The sequence below is a fragment of the Oncorhynchus clarkii genome, chromosome 4 (assembly GCF_045791955.1).
Source record: "Oncorhynchus clarkii lewisi isolate Uvic-CL-2024 chromosome 4, UVic_Ocla_1.0, whole genome shotgun sequence".
In the NCBI taxonomy this organism is placed as follows: domain Eukaryota; kingdom Metazoa; phylum Chordata; class Actinopteri; order Salmoniformes; family Salmonidae; genus Oncorhynchus; species Oncorhynchus clarkii.
This window is the reverse complement of record NC_092150.1, coordinates 93,945,120-93,959,451: the sequence shown is the minus strand read 5'-3', so window position 1 is coordinate 93,959,451 and position 14,332 is coordinate 93,945,120. Positions and strand designations below refer to the sequence as shown.

At 47.4% G+C, this 14,332-nt stretch overlaps 1 protein-coding gene across 1 annotated transcript in view; it reads right to left on the bottom strand.

Annotated features, from left to right (window-relative positions):
- Positions 1–6,606, bottom strand: part of LOC139408083 (MAP/microtubule affinity-regulating kinase 4) — a 51,175-nt gene extending 44,569 nt beyond the window's left edge. Inside the window, exon 1 of the mRNA XM_071151898.1 lies at positions 6,346–6,606. Coding sequence (XP_071007999.1) covers positions 6,346–6,606 — 261 coding nt within the window. The remainder of the gene's footprint in view (positions 1–6,345) is intronic.
- Between the last annotated feature and the right edge of the window lie 7,726 nt (positions 6,607–14,332).

Sequence of the window (14,332 nt, the reverse complement as noted above, 5' to 3'; positions counted from 1 at the left end):
AATACAGTCAACACTGTCAACACACCACAGTCAATACATGACAGTCAATACAGCACAGTCAATACTACACAGCCAATTCAAGGCTCTCCCCCCTTTCCCTTTGGCAAATCTGAACATTTCTATGTCCTCCTGATTCCTGCTTACAAGAAAAAAGGTCAATCAGGAAGTGCCAGTGATGCACTCAATGCGACAATGATCTGATGAAGAGGAAGCTACAGGACTATTTTGCTAGCGCAGACTGCAATATGTTCCGGGACTCATCCGATAACATTTACAAGTTTACCACATAAGTCACTGTCTTCATTAATAACTGACACTAATCCGGACGCTTATAAGAAATCCTGCTACGCCCTCCGACAAACCATTAAACAGGCAAAGTGTAAATACTAGTATCAAATCCTACTACACCGGCTCTGACACTCGTCGGATGTGGCAGGGCTTGCAAACTATTATGGAATACAAAGGGAAACCCAGCCAAGAGCTGTCCAGTGACATGAGCCTACCAGATGGGGCAAATGCCTTCTCTGCTCGAGGCATACAACACTGAACCATGCGTGAGGGCACCAATTGTTCCAGATGACTGTGTGATCGCGATCTCCAAAGCCGATGTGAGTAAAACCTCCAATTTGCATACCGCCCCAACAGATCCACAGATGATTCAATCTCTATTGCACTTCACACTGCCCTTTCCCACCTGGACAAAATGAAGACCTATTTGAGAATGCTATTCATTGACTACAGATCAGCATTCAACACCATAGTGCCCTCAAAGCTCATCACTAAGCTAAGGACCCTGGGACTAAACATCTCCCTCTGCAACTGGATCCTGGACTTCCTGACGGACCGCCCCCCAGGTGGTAAGTGTAGGCAACAACACATCCGCAATGCTGACCCCCAACACAGGGGCCTCTCAGGGGTGCGTGCTCAGTCCCTTCCTGCATTCCCTGTTCACTCATGACTGCATGGCCAGGCACGACTCCAACACCATCATTACGTTTGCAGATGACACAACAGTCGTAGGCCTGATTACCGACAATGAAGAGACAGCCTATAGGTAGGAGGTCGGAGACCAGGCCGGGTGGTCCTTCAATATAATCAAGACAAAGGAGATGATTGTGGACTACAGGAAAGGGAGGACCGAGCATGCCCCCATTCTCATCGACAGGGCTGTAGTGGAGCAGGTTCGAGAGCTTCAAGTTCCTCGCTGTCCACATCACCAACAAACTATCATGGTCCAAGCACACCAAGACAGTCGTGAAGTGGCCACTACGAAACCTATTCCTCAGGAGACTGAAAAGATATGGCATGTGTCCTCAGACACTCAAAATGTTTTGAGGAGGGCCAAGTGAGGATGGCTTTCACTTCAGCAGTAATATATTCATGAACTTCTTTGAGGAAAATATCATGATTATTAGAAAGCAAATTACAGACTCCTCTTTAAATCTCAATCTCAAGCTCAGTTCTCCTGTGTCTGCACAACGCTGCCATGACCTAGGATCAACAGAGACACTCAAGTGTTTTAGTACTATATCTCTTGACACAATAATGAAAATAATCATGGCCTTTAAACCTTCAAGCTGCATACTGGACCCTATTCCAACTAAACTACTGAAAGAGCTGCTTCCTGTGCTTGGCCCTCCTATGTTGAATATAATAAATGGCTCTCTGTCCACCGGATGTGTACCAAACTCACTAAAAGTCACAGTAATAAAGCCTCTCTTGAAAAAGCCAAACCTTGACAAAGAAAATATAAAAAACTATCGGCCTATATCGAATCTTCCATTCCTCTCAAAATGTCTGGTTTTAGACCCCATCATAGTACCTTGAATGAACTTGTGAAGGTGGTAAATTACCTTTTAATGGCATCAGACTGAGGCTCTGCATCTGTCCTTGTGTTCCTAGACCTTAGTGCTGCTTTTTATACCATCGATCACCACATTCTTTTGGAGAGATTGGAAACCCAAATTGGTCTACACGGACAAGTTCTGGCCTGGTTTAGATCTTATCTGTCGGAAATATATTAGTTTGTCTCTGTGAATGGTTTGTCCTCTGACAAATCAAGTGTAAATTTCGGTGTTCCACTATTGTTTTCACTATATATTTTAACTCTTGGGGATGTAATTCGAAAACATAATGTTAACTTTCACTGCTATGCGGATGACCCACAGCTGTACATTTCAATGAAACATGGTGAAGCCCCAAAATTGCCCTCGCAAGAAGCATGTGTTTCAGACATAAGGAAGTGGTTGGCTGCAAACTTTCTACTTTTAAACCGGACAAAACAGAGATGCTTGTTCTAGGCCCAAAGAAACAAAGAGATCTTCTGTTGAATCTGACAATTAATCTTGATGGTTGTACAGCCGTCTTAAATAAAACTGTGAAGGACCTCGGTGTTACTCTGGACCCTGATCTCTCTTTTGACGAACATATCAAGACTGTTTGAAGGACAGCTTTTTTCCATCTATGTAACATTGCAAAAATCAGAAACTTTCTGTCCAAAAATGATGCAGAAAAATTAATCCATGCTTTTCTTACTTCTAGGTTAGACTACTGCAATGCTCTACTTTCCGGCTACCTGGATAAAGCACTAACTAAGCTTCAGTTAGTGCTAAATACGGCTGCTAGAATCCTGACTAGAACCAAAAAATTTGATCATATTACTCCAGTGCTATCCTCCCTACACTGGCTTCCTGTCAAGGCAAGGGCTGATTTTTACTGCTAACCTACACACATTACATGGGCTTGCTCCTACCTATCTCTCTGATTTGGTCCTGCCGTACATACCTACACGTACGCTATGGTCACAAGACACAGGCCTCCTAATTGTCCCTAGAATTTCTAAGCAAACAGCTGGAGGCAGGGCTTTCTCCTATAGAGCTCCATTTTTATGGAATGGTCTGCCTACCCATGTGAGAGACGCAGACTCGGTCTCAACCTTTAAGTCTTTACTGAAGACTCATCTCTTCGGTGGGTCATATGATTGAGTGTAGTCTGGCCCAGGAGTGTGAAGGTGAACATAAAGGCTCTGGAGCAACGAACCGCCCTTGCTGTCTCTGCCTGGCCGGTTCCCCTCTTTCCACTGGGATTCTCTGCCTCTAGCCCTATTACAGAGGCTGAGTCACTGGCTTACTGGTGCTCTTTCATGCCGTCCCTAGGAAGGGTGCGTCACTTGAGTGGTTTGAGTCACTGACGTGATTGGGGGGGCGGTCCGTCAGGAAGGGTTGGGTTGTGCCGTGGCGGAGATCTTAGTTGGCTATTCTCGGCCTTGTCTCAGGATGGTAAGTTGGTGGTTGAAGCTTTCCCTCTAGTGGTGTGGGGGCTGTGTTTTGGCAAAGTGGGCAGGGTTATATCCTTCCTATTTGGCCCTCTCCGGGGGTGTCATCGGATGGGGCCACAGTGTCTCCTGACCCCTCCTGTCTCAGCCTCCAGTATTTATTCTGCAGTAGTTTATGTGTCGGGAGGCTAGGGTCAGTTTGTTATATCTGGAGTACCGGCGCCGACAGAGATGGCCGCCTCGCTTCGCGTTCCTAGGAAACTATGCAGTTTTTTGTTTTTTTTACGTGTTATTTCTTACATTAGTACCCCAGGTCATCTTTTTTTTCACAAGCATTTCGCTACACTCGCATTAACATCTGCTAACCATGTGTATGTGACAAATAAAATTTGATTTGATTTGATTTGAGTACTGATCCTGTCTATGCCTTAAGACAACCTGGCATGATGACTCCTTGCTGTCCCCAGTCCACCTGGCCATGCTGCTGCTCCAGTTTCAACTGTTCTGCCTGCGGCTATGGAATCCTGACCTGTTCACCGGACGTGCTACCTGTCCCAGACCTGCTGTTTTCAACTCTCTAGAGAAAGCAGTAGTGGTAGAGATACTCTTAATGATCGGCTATGAAAAGCCAACTGACATTTACTCCTGAGGTGCTGACTTGCTGCACCCTCAACAACTACTATGATTATTATTATTTGACCATGCTGGTCATTTATGAACATTTGAACATCTTGGCGATGTTCTGTCATAATCTCCACAGCCAGAAGAGGACTGGACACCCCTCATAGCCTGGTTCCTCTCTAGGGTTCTTCTTAGGTTCCTCCCTTTTTAGGGAGTTATTCTTAGCCACTGTGCTTCTACACCTGCATTGCTTGCTGTTTGGGGTTTTAGGCTGGGTTTCTGTACAGCACTTTGAGATATCAGCTCATGTATGAAGGGCTATATAAATACATTTGATTTGATTTGTTTGTACAGCTGTACCATCGCAGCATCTTGCTGGTATGGCAATTGCTCGGCCTCTGACCACAAGGCACTACAGAGGGTAGTGCGTACGGCCCAGTACATCGCTAAGCTTTCTGTCATCCAGGATCTCTATGCAAGGCGATGTAAGAGTAAGGCCCTAACAATTGTCAAAGACTCCAGTCACCCTAGTCATAGACTGTTCTCTCTTCTACCGGACGGCAAGCGGTACCGGAGCGCCAAGTATTTATCCAAAAGGCTTCTATTTTTTATTTTTTGCTTTAAGGGCTTGTTAGTAAGCATTCCACTGTAAGGTTGTTGTTGTATTCGACGCATGTGACAAATAACATTTGATTTGAACACAGCCAACACAACACAGTCAATACAACACAGTCAATACAACACAGCCAACACAACACAGTCAATACAACACAGTCAACACAACACAGTCAATACAACACAATCAATACAACACAGTCAATACAACAGTCAATACAACGTAATCAATACAACACAGTCTATACAACACAGTCAACACAACACAGTCAACACAACACAGTCAATACAACACAGTCAATACAACACAGCCAACACAACACAGCCAACACAACACAGTCAATACAACACAGTCAATACAACACAATCAATACAACACAGTCAACACAACACAGTCAATACAACACAATCAATACAACACAGTCAATACAACAGTCAATACAACGTAATCAATACAACATAGTCAATACAACATAGTCAATGCAACACAGTCAATACAACAGTCAATATCAAATCAAATCAAATCAAATGTATTTATATAGCCCTTCGTACATCAGCAGATATCTCAAAGTGCTGAACAGAAACCTAGTCTAAAACCCCAAACAGCAAGCAATGCAGGTGTAGACGCACGGTGGCTAGGAAAAACTCCCTAGAAAGGCCAAAACCTAGGAAGAAACCTAGAGAGGAACCAGGCTATGTGGAGTGGCCAGTCCTCTTCTGGCTGTGCCGGGTGGAGATTATAACAGAACATGGCGAAGATGTTCAAATGCTCATAAATGACCAGCAGGGACCGAATAATAATAAGGCAGAACAGTTGAAACTGGAGCAGTACAACACAGTCAATACAACACAGTCAATATAACACTGTCAATATAACACAGTCAACACAACACAGTCAATATAACACAGTCAATACAACACAGTCAATATAACACTGTCAATATAACACAGTCAATACAACACAGTCAATATAACACAGTCAATACAACACAGTCTATATAACACAGTCACTACAACACAGTACAACACAGTCAATACAACACAGTCAATATAACACAGTCAATACAACACAGTCTATATAACACAGTCAATACAACACAGTCAATACAACACAGTCAATATAACACAGTCAATACAACACAGTCTATATAACACAGTCAATACAACACAGTCTATATAACACAGTCAATACAACACAGTCACTACAACACAGTACAACACAGTCAATAGAGGTATAAACCAAGCCTCCAGATCTAGCTGAGTTGAACCAGCTGTAACAGAGGTTCAAATTAACAAGACTGAAGCAAAAAAATACATCTGAGGTCATCGTTATGGAGACCAGGTCACATACACAGACTAGTGTTAGAGACTCACTGAACCGCACCACCATCTCAGAACCCCTCTGCAGGGTAGTCTAGTGGTTAGAGACTTCCTGATCCACACCACCATCCCAGAACCCCTCTGCAGGGTAGTCTAGTGGTTAGAGACTTCCTTATCCACACCACCATCCCAGACCCCCTCTGCAGTGTAGTCTAGTGGTTAGAGACTTCCTTATCCACACCACCATCCCAGAACCCCTCTGCAGGGTAGTCTAGTGGTTAGAGACTTCCTGATCCACACCACCATCCCAGAACCCCTCTGCAGGGTAGTCTAGTGGTTAGAGCGTTTGGCCAGTAATCGAAAGGTTGCTGATCGAATCCCTGAGCTGACAACGTTCTGCCCCCGAACAAGGCAGTTAACCCACTGTTCTTAGGCTGTCATTGAGAATAAGAATTTGTTCTAAACGGACTTGCCTAGTTAAATACAGGTAAAATAAAACAAACGTGAAAAAGTACCTTCTCTCCTGTGCTGATATGTAGCCCCTCCATGACCTTAGCGAAGGAGCCCTTGTTGATCATCTTCCCCACCAGATAGGAGCCCACCCGTTTGGAGTGAGGGAAGCTCCTCAGAAGCTCCCTGGGGACCTTCAGACAGGAGTGGGCATGTCGCTCTCTACCCAGTCCAGAGGCCTCCAACTGGTTCACAATGCCACCACACTCCCCCTCACCCACCACACCTCCACCCTCCACATACTCTGCCTTTGTTGCTGATGGCATTAGGGCCTGTACATAAGCTCATATACGCTCATACACTTCCACACACACATACAACCGTACACACAGACACTCCCACTCACTCACAACTATAAACACACACATACCAGGCCACCTCACACACCACAAGCACATAGATACTCACATGTACGCACGACAGTCCCACACACAAACACACTTTCCTCTCAACAGTCACGCAGCACCTCTCTCTCACACTCAGACACCGAGCAGGAAGAGGAGCTGGTGGAATGAAGGAATAGAGGTGTTATCTTCTCTACAGGTGAGAGTCTCTTAGTTCCAGCAAGAAAATATCCTTCGCTTCCAATTCCAATCTCCTCTTTATCAGGTGCAGCTCTCGCCGATGAAGCGCTCTGTCTCTCTCTGTCAACTGGCTCTGCTCTCTCTCTCTCTCTCTCTCTCTCTCTCTCTCTCTCTCTCTCTCTCTCTCTCTCCTCTCTCTCTCTCTCTCTCTTTCTCTCTCTCTCTCTCTGGCAGTTAGTGGATGCTCCTAGGTCACAGCCGGAGACACCCTACACCGTAATTACCCCCCTACACATACACAGGCACACACACACACACGCACACGCACACACACACACATCCACATATACACACACATATGCTCTCTCTCTCTCTCTTTGTCTCCCTCTCTCTCTGTCTCCCTCTCTCTCTGTCTCCCCCTCTCTCTCTCTCTGTCTATCTCTCTCTCTGTCTCTCTCTCTGTCTCTCTCTCTCTCTCTCTCCCTCTCTCTCTCTCTCTCTCTCTCCCTCTGTCTCTCACTTTTACTCCAGGAGCCCTACACGTAACAAACAGGTGTTACAGCCTTGGTGTTGGTGTGTGTGGTGTGTGTTGTGTGGTGTGTGTGTCATTGTGCAGCAGACAGAAACTGGGGTTATAGGTGACTGTTTACCACTCCCCTCAGTCTGAAATTAGAGATAGAGAGAGAGAGAACAGTATGATAGATAGATAGATAGATAGATAGATAGATAGATAGATAGATAGATAGATAGATAGATATATAGATAGATAGATAGATAGATAGATAGATAGATAGATAGATAGCAAGCCAGACAGCCAGCCAGCCAGCCAGCTAGCCAGCCAGATAGATAGACAGACAGACGGACAAACAGCCAGCCAGCCAGCCAGCCAGCCAGCTAGCCAGCCAGCCCTTACACAGCCTGGAACTGTGTTGGCTACTTTGAAGAATCTCAAATATAAAATATATACACTTCTACCAGCTGGTCGGCGCATGGTTTGAGGATACGGCTAGGGATGCCTTCTGGGCCGGCAGCCTTGCAAGGGTTAACATGTTTAAATGTTTTACTCACGTTGGCTGCGGTGAAGAGGGCCCACAAGTTTTGGTAGCGGGCCGTGTCAGTGGCACTATATTGTCCTCAAAGCGAGCAAAGAAGTTGTTTAGTTTGTCTGGGAGCAAGACATCGTGGTCTGCGACGGGGCTGGGTTTCCTTTTGTAGTCCGTGATTGACGGTAGACTCTGCCACATACGTCTCGTGTCTGAGCCGTTGAATTGCGACTCTACTTTGCCTCTATACTGACGCTTAGCTTGTTTGCCTTGCGGAGGGAATAGCTACACTGTTTGTATTCGGTCATGTTTCCGGTCACCTTGCCCTGAATAAAAGCAATGGTTCCCACTTTCAGTTTTGCGCAAATGCTGCCATCAATCCACGGTTTCTGGTTGGGGAAGGTTTTAATAGTCACCGTGGGTACAACATCACCGATGCACTTGCTAATAAACTCGCTCACCGAATCAGCATATACATCAATGTTGTTGTCCGCTGCTATCCGGAATACATCCCAGTCCAAGTGATCGAAGCAATTTTGAAGCGTGGAATCCAATTAGTCGGGCCAGCGTTGAACAGACCTGAGCACGGGCGTTTCCTGTTTTAGTTTCTGTCTATAGGCTTGAAGCAACAAAATGGAGTCATGGTCAGATTTGCCGAAATGAGGGCCAGGGAGGGCTTTGTATGCATCGCAGAAGTTAGAGTAGCAATGATCCAGAATTTTGCCAGCCCGGTTCGCGCATTCGATATGCTGATAAGATTTAGGGAGCATTGTTTTCAGATTAGCCTTGTTAAAATCTCCAGCTACAATAAATGCAGCCTCGGGATATGTGGTTTCCAGTTTACATAGAGTCCAATGAAGTTCTTTCAGGGCGGTCGAGGTGTCTGCTTAGGGGGGAATGTACACGACTGTGATTATAATCGAGGAGTATTCTCTTGATAGATAATGCAGTCGGCATTTGATTGTAAGGAATTCTAGGTCAGGTGAACTAAAGGACTTGAGTTCCTATATGTTATGATCACACCATGACTCGTTAATCATAATGCATACACCCCCACCCTTCTTCTTACCAGAGAGATGTTTGTTTCTGTCGGCGCGATGTGTGAAGAAACGGGGTGGCTGTACCGACTCTGATAACGTATCCTGAGTGAGTCATGTTTCCGTGAAACAGAGAATGTTACAATCTCTGATGTCTCTCTGGAAGGCAACCCTTGCTCGGATTTCGTCGACCTTGCTGTCAAGACACTGGACATTGGCGAGTAGTATGCTCGGGAGTGGTGAGCGATGTGTCCATCTACAGAGCCTGACCAGAAGACCGCTCCGTCTGCCCCTTCTGCGGCGCCGTTGTTTTGGGTCACCTACTGGGATCCGATCCATTGTCCTGGGTGGTGGTCCAATCAGAGGATCCGCTTCGGGAAAGTCCTATTCTTGGTTGTAATGTTGGTGAGTTGACGTTGCTCTTATATCCAATAGTTCTTCCCGGCTGTATGTAATAAGACTTAAGATTTCCTGGGGTAACAATGTGAGAAATATAAAATATAAATTAAAAAAACAAAATACTGCAAAGTTTCCTAAGAACGCGAAGCGAGGCGACCATCTCTGTCGGCGTCATCATGAAATAAGGTTTAATTCTTGACATTGTCCATCCGGCAATCTAAATAAGCAATGAGAGTCCAAGAAGATGGTCATCGTCACAAAGCTTTGTCCTCTGATGCAAATCGAAGGCAGTTCTGGAATGCCTTGGCTGTAAACAGCATTGCTGAGGATGAGGAGTGATATGTAAGAGGTATGGAAGAGCACTGAAGAAGTTTTACTTAAAAATGAAATTAAAGTTCTGGTTCAGCATGTGAATGAAGAAGGAGCTGGATGAGGATTAGTTCATTTTGCCAAATTTGTACTTTGCATTCCAATTTCTTACATATTTTATTTGATTGATGAGTTCTTAAGTTCGCTTTTTGACTCAAATTCACACGACTTGAGGAGCGGAAGGCCAGTAAATAACGTTTCAACTGCGATGTGAGTGGTAATGGCGTTGGCTCCAGTTCAACAGAGTCTCAATCCTCGCAGATCTTCAGAACCTCCCTACGGTTCTGGTATCGGAAATAACAGCTACGAGCCACTCAGCTCCAAACTGCCATCGATGCTGCTCTGGCTCCCTTCTCCGCCATCCTGGATGGTGTCCGAGCCTCTGTGGATGAATTGACGGCTTTGAACTGTGTGACTACAGCAACTGCACAGTAGCATTTGAGAAAACAGTCGGCCGTCTGAGCTCCGAAAACCAAAAGCTGACTAACAAGACCGATGACTTGGAATCCCATTCTCTCCGTTGCAATCTTCGGGTTGTTGGTATACCAGAAAAACTTGAAGCACTTAACTTAACTCAGTTAAGTTCATGTCAGACTTCTTTGCGGAGGTGCTGGGTCCGGCCAGAGTTCCTCCGAAGCTGGACAGAGCCCACCGCATTGGCCACATCCTCCGCGGGTGGAGATGAAAACTCCAAGCCTAGTGTTTATCATCCGTTTTCATTTTGACAAGGTGCGCATCCTCCAGGGCTGCTACACTTCGGCGGACGCAAAGTGTTCATCGTTCTTGACCTCAGCTTGAGTGTCTCCAAGAAAAGAGCTACATTTCTCAATGTGAAACGCAACCGTCATGAGAAGAAAGTGAAATTCTCACACCACTTCCTTGCTCGTCTCCACGTTGAACATGCCGGGGGGTAAGCTACACTTCGACTCCCACGAGGAACAACCCAGGGTTGGTTCGACTGTCACTTCTGAGCCATAGATTGGATCTTTGACCTACTCTTTTGCCAGGTAGCATGCATAGCCAAGTCAAAGGTATGTTTAGATTTTTTTCCACCCTGTTGCCATTCCTTTTCTACTCTGCAGAAACACTATTGAACTCTGATAAAAACACTAATACTGTCTTCTTCTGTGGTTGTTATTTAAGCTACAGGAAGATCCTTTTTCTTTGATCGCTACAGTTCCTGTTTTCATTTTTTTACTTACTGAAGGACTTTTCACCACTTTTTTTTACACCCAATTTGTATTTTGTATTTATTATTGATCCCCATTAGCTGATGGCAAAGCAGCAGCTACTCTTCCTGGGGTCCAGCAAAATTAATTCAGTTTATAGAATTTTTAAAAACATTACAATACATTCACAGAAAACACAACACACTGTGTGTCCTCAGGCCTCTACCTCAGCACTACCACATATGTACAGTACTAAATCCACGTGTATGTATAGTGTGTATGTTATCATGTTTATCCATGTGTCTGTGCCAGGTTTAAGGTGTATTTTATCTGTTTTTTAAATCTGATTCTACTGCTACATCAGTTATCTGATGCGGAATAGAGTTACATGTAGTCATGGCTCTATGTAGTACTGTGGGCCTCCCATAGTCTGTTCTGGACTTGGGGACTGTGAAGAGACCTCAGGTGGCATGTCTTGTGGAGTATGCATGGGTGTCCAAGCTGTGTGCCAGTAGTTTAGACAGACAGCTTGGTACATTCAACATGTCAATACCTCTCATAAATACAAGTAGTGTTGAAATTAATCTTTCCTCCACTTTCAGCCAGGAGATATTGACATGCATATTATTAAAATGAGCTCTCTGTGTACATCCAAGGGCCAGCCGTGCTGCCCTGTTCTGAGACAATTGCAATTTTCCGAAGTCCTTTTTTGTAGCACCTGACCACACGACTGAACAGTAGTCTACGTGCGACAATACTATGGCCTGTAGGACCTGCCTTGTTGATAGTATTGATAAGAAGGCAGAGCATCGCTTCATTATGGACAGACTTCTCCCCATCTTAGGTACAACTGCATCAATATGTTTTGACCATGACAGTTTACAATCTAGGGTTACTCCAAGCAGTTTAGTCATCTCAACTTGCTCAATTTCCACATTATTTATTACAAGATTTAGTTGAGGTTTAGGGTTTAGTGAATGATTTGTCCCAAATACAATGCTTTTAGTTGTCAAAATATTTAGGCCTATCTTATTTCTTGACACCCAAAACTAACTGCAGCTCTTTGTTGAGTGTTGCAGTCATTTCAGTCGCTGTAGTAGCTGATGTGTATAGTGTTGAGTCATCCGCATACATAGACACACTGGCTTTACTCAAAGTCAGTGGCATGTCGTTAGTAAAGATTGAAAAAAGCAAGGAGCCTAAACAGCTGCCCTGCGGAATTCCTGATTCTAACTGGATTATATTTGAGGTGCTTCCATTAAAGAACACCCTCTGTGGGAGGGGAGGAGACTTTGGGTTGGGTGGGAGGGGAGGAGACCTTGGGTTGGGTGGGAGGGGAGGAGACATTGGGTTGGGTGGGAGGGGAGGAGACTTTGGGTTGGGTGGGAGGGAGAGGGGGAGGGGAGGAGACTTTGGGTTGGGTGGGAGGGGAGGAGACTTTGGGTTGGTTGGGAGGGGAGGAGACTTTGGGTTGGGTGGGAGGGGAGGAGACTTTGGGTTGGGTGGGAGGGGAGGAGACTTTGGGTTGGGTGGGAGGGGAGGAGACTTTGGGTTGGGTGGGAGGGGAGGAGACTTTGGGTTGGGTGGGAGGGGAGGAGACTTTGGGTTGGATGGGAGGGGGAGGAGACTTTGGGTTGGGTGGGAGGGGGAGGAGACTTTGGGTTGGATGGGAGGGGGAGGAGACTTTGGGTTGGTTGGGAGGGGAGGAGACTTTGGGTTGGGTGGGAGGGGAGGAGACTTTGGGTTGGGTGGGAGGGGAGGAGACTTTGGGGTTGGTTGGGAGGGGAGGAGACTTTGGGTTGGGTGGGAGGGGAGGAGACTTTGGGTTGGGTGGGAGGGGGAGGAGACTTTGGGTTGCTTGGGAGGGGAGGAGACTTTGGGTTGGGTGGGAGGGGAGGAGACTTTGGGTTGGTTGGGAGGGGGAGGAGACTTTGGGTTGGGTGGGAGGGGAGGAGACTTTGGATTGGGTGGGAGGGGAGGAGACTTTGGGGTTGGTTGGGAGGGGAGGAGACTTTGGGTTGGGTGGGAGGGGAGGAGACTTTGGGTTGGGTGGGAGGGGAGGAGACTTTGGGTTGGGTGGGAGGGGAGGAGACTTTGGGTTGGATGGGAGGGGGAGGAGACTTTGGGTTGGGTGGGAGGGGGAGGAGACTTTGGGTTGGATGGGAGGGGGAGGAGACTTTGGGTTGGTTGGGAGGGGAGCATACTTTGGGTTGGGTGGGAGGGGAGGAGACTTTGGGTTGGGTGGGAGGGGAGGAGACTTTGGGGTTGGTTGGGAGGGGAGGAGACTTTGGGTTGGGTGGGAGGGGAGGAGACTTTGGGTTGGGTGGGAGGGGGAGGAGACTTTGGGTTGGTTGGGAGGGGAGGAGACTTTGGGTTGGGTGGGAGGGGAGGAGACTTTGGGTTGGTTGGGAGGGGGAGGAGACTTTGGGTTGGGTGGGAGGGGAGGAGACTTTGGGTTGGGTGGGAGGGGAGGAGACTTTGGGGTTGGTTGGGAGGGGAGGAGACTTTGGGTTGGGTGGGAGGGGAGGAGACTTTGGGTTGGGTGGATGGGGAGGAGACTTTTGGTTGATTGGGAGGGGAGGAGACTTTGGGTTGGGTGGGAGGGGAGGAGACTTTGGGTTGGGTGGGAGGGGAGGAGACTTTGGGTTGGGTGGGAGGGGAGGAGACTTTGGGGTGGGTGGGAGGGGGAGGAGACTTTGGGTTGGATGGGAGGGGGAGGAGACTTTGGGTTGGTTGGGAGGGGAGGAGACTTTGGGTTGGGTGGGAGGGGAGGAGACTTTGGGTTGGGTGGGAGGGGAAGAGACTTTGGGGTTGGTTGGGAGGGGAGGAGACTTTGGGTTGGGTGGGAGGGGAGGAGACTTTGGGTTGGGTGGGAGGGGAGGAGACTTTGGGTTGGGTGGGAGGGGAGGAGACTTTGGGTTGGATGGGAGGGGGAGGAGACTTTGGGTTGGGTGGGAGGGGGAGGAGACTTTGGGTTGGATGGGAGGGGGAGGAGACTTTGGGTTGGTTGGGAGGGGAGGAGACTTTGGGTTGGGTGGGAGGGGAGGAGACTTTGGGTTGGGTGGGAGGGGAGGAGACTTTGGGGTTGGTTGGGAGGGGAGGAGACTTTGGGTTGGGTGGGAGGGGAGGAGACTTTGGGTTGGGTGGGAGGGGGAGGAGACTTTGGGTTGGTTGGGAGGGGAGGAGACTTTGGGTTGGGTGGGAGGGGAGGAGACTTTGGGTTGGTTGGGAGGGGGAGGAGACTTTGGGTTGGGTGGGAGGGGAGGAGACTTTGGGTTGGGTGGGAGGGGAGGAGACTTTTGGTTGGTTGGGAGGGGAGGAGACTTTGGGTTGGGTGGGAGGGGAGGAGACTTTGGGTTGGGTGGGAGGGGAGGAGACTTTGGGTTGGTTGGGAGGGGAGGAGACTTTGGGTTGGGTGGGAGGGGAGGAGACTTTGGGGTGGGTGGGAGGG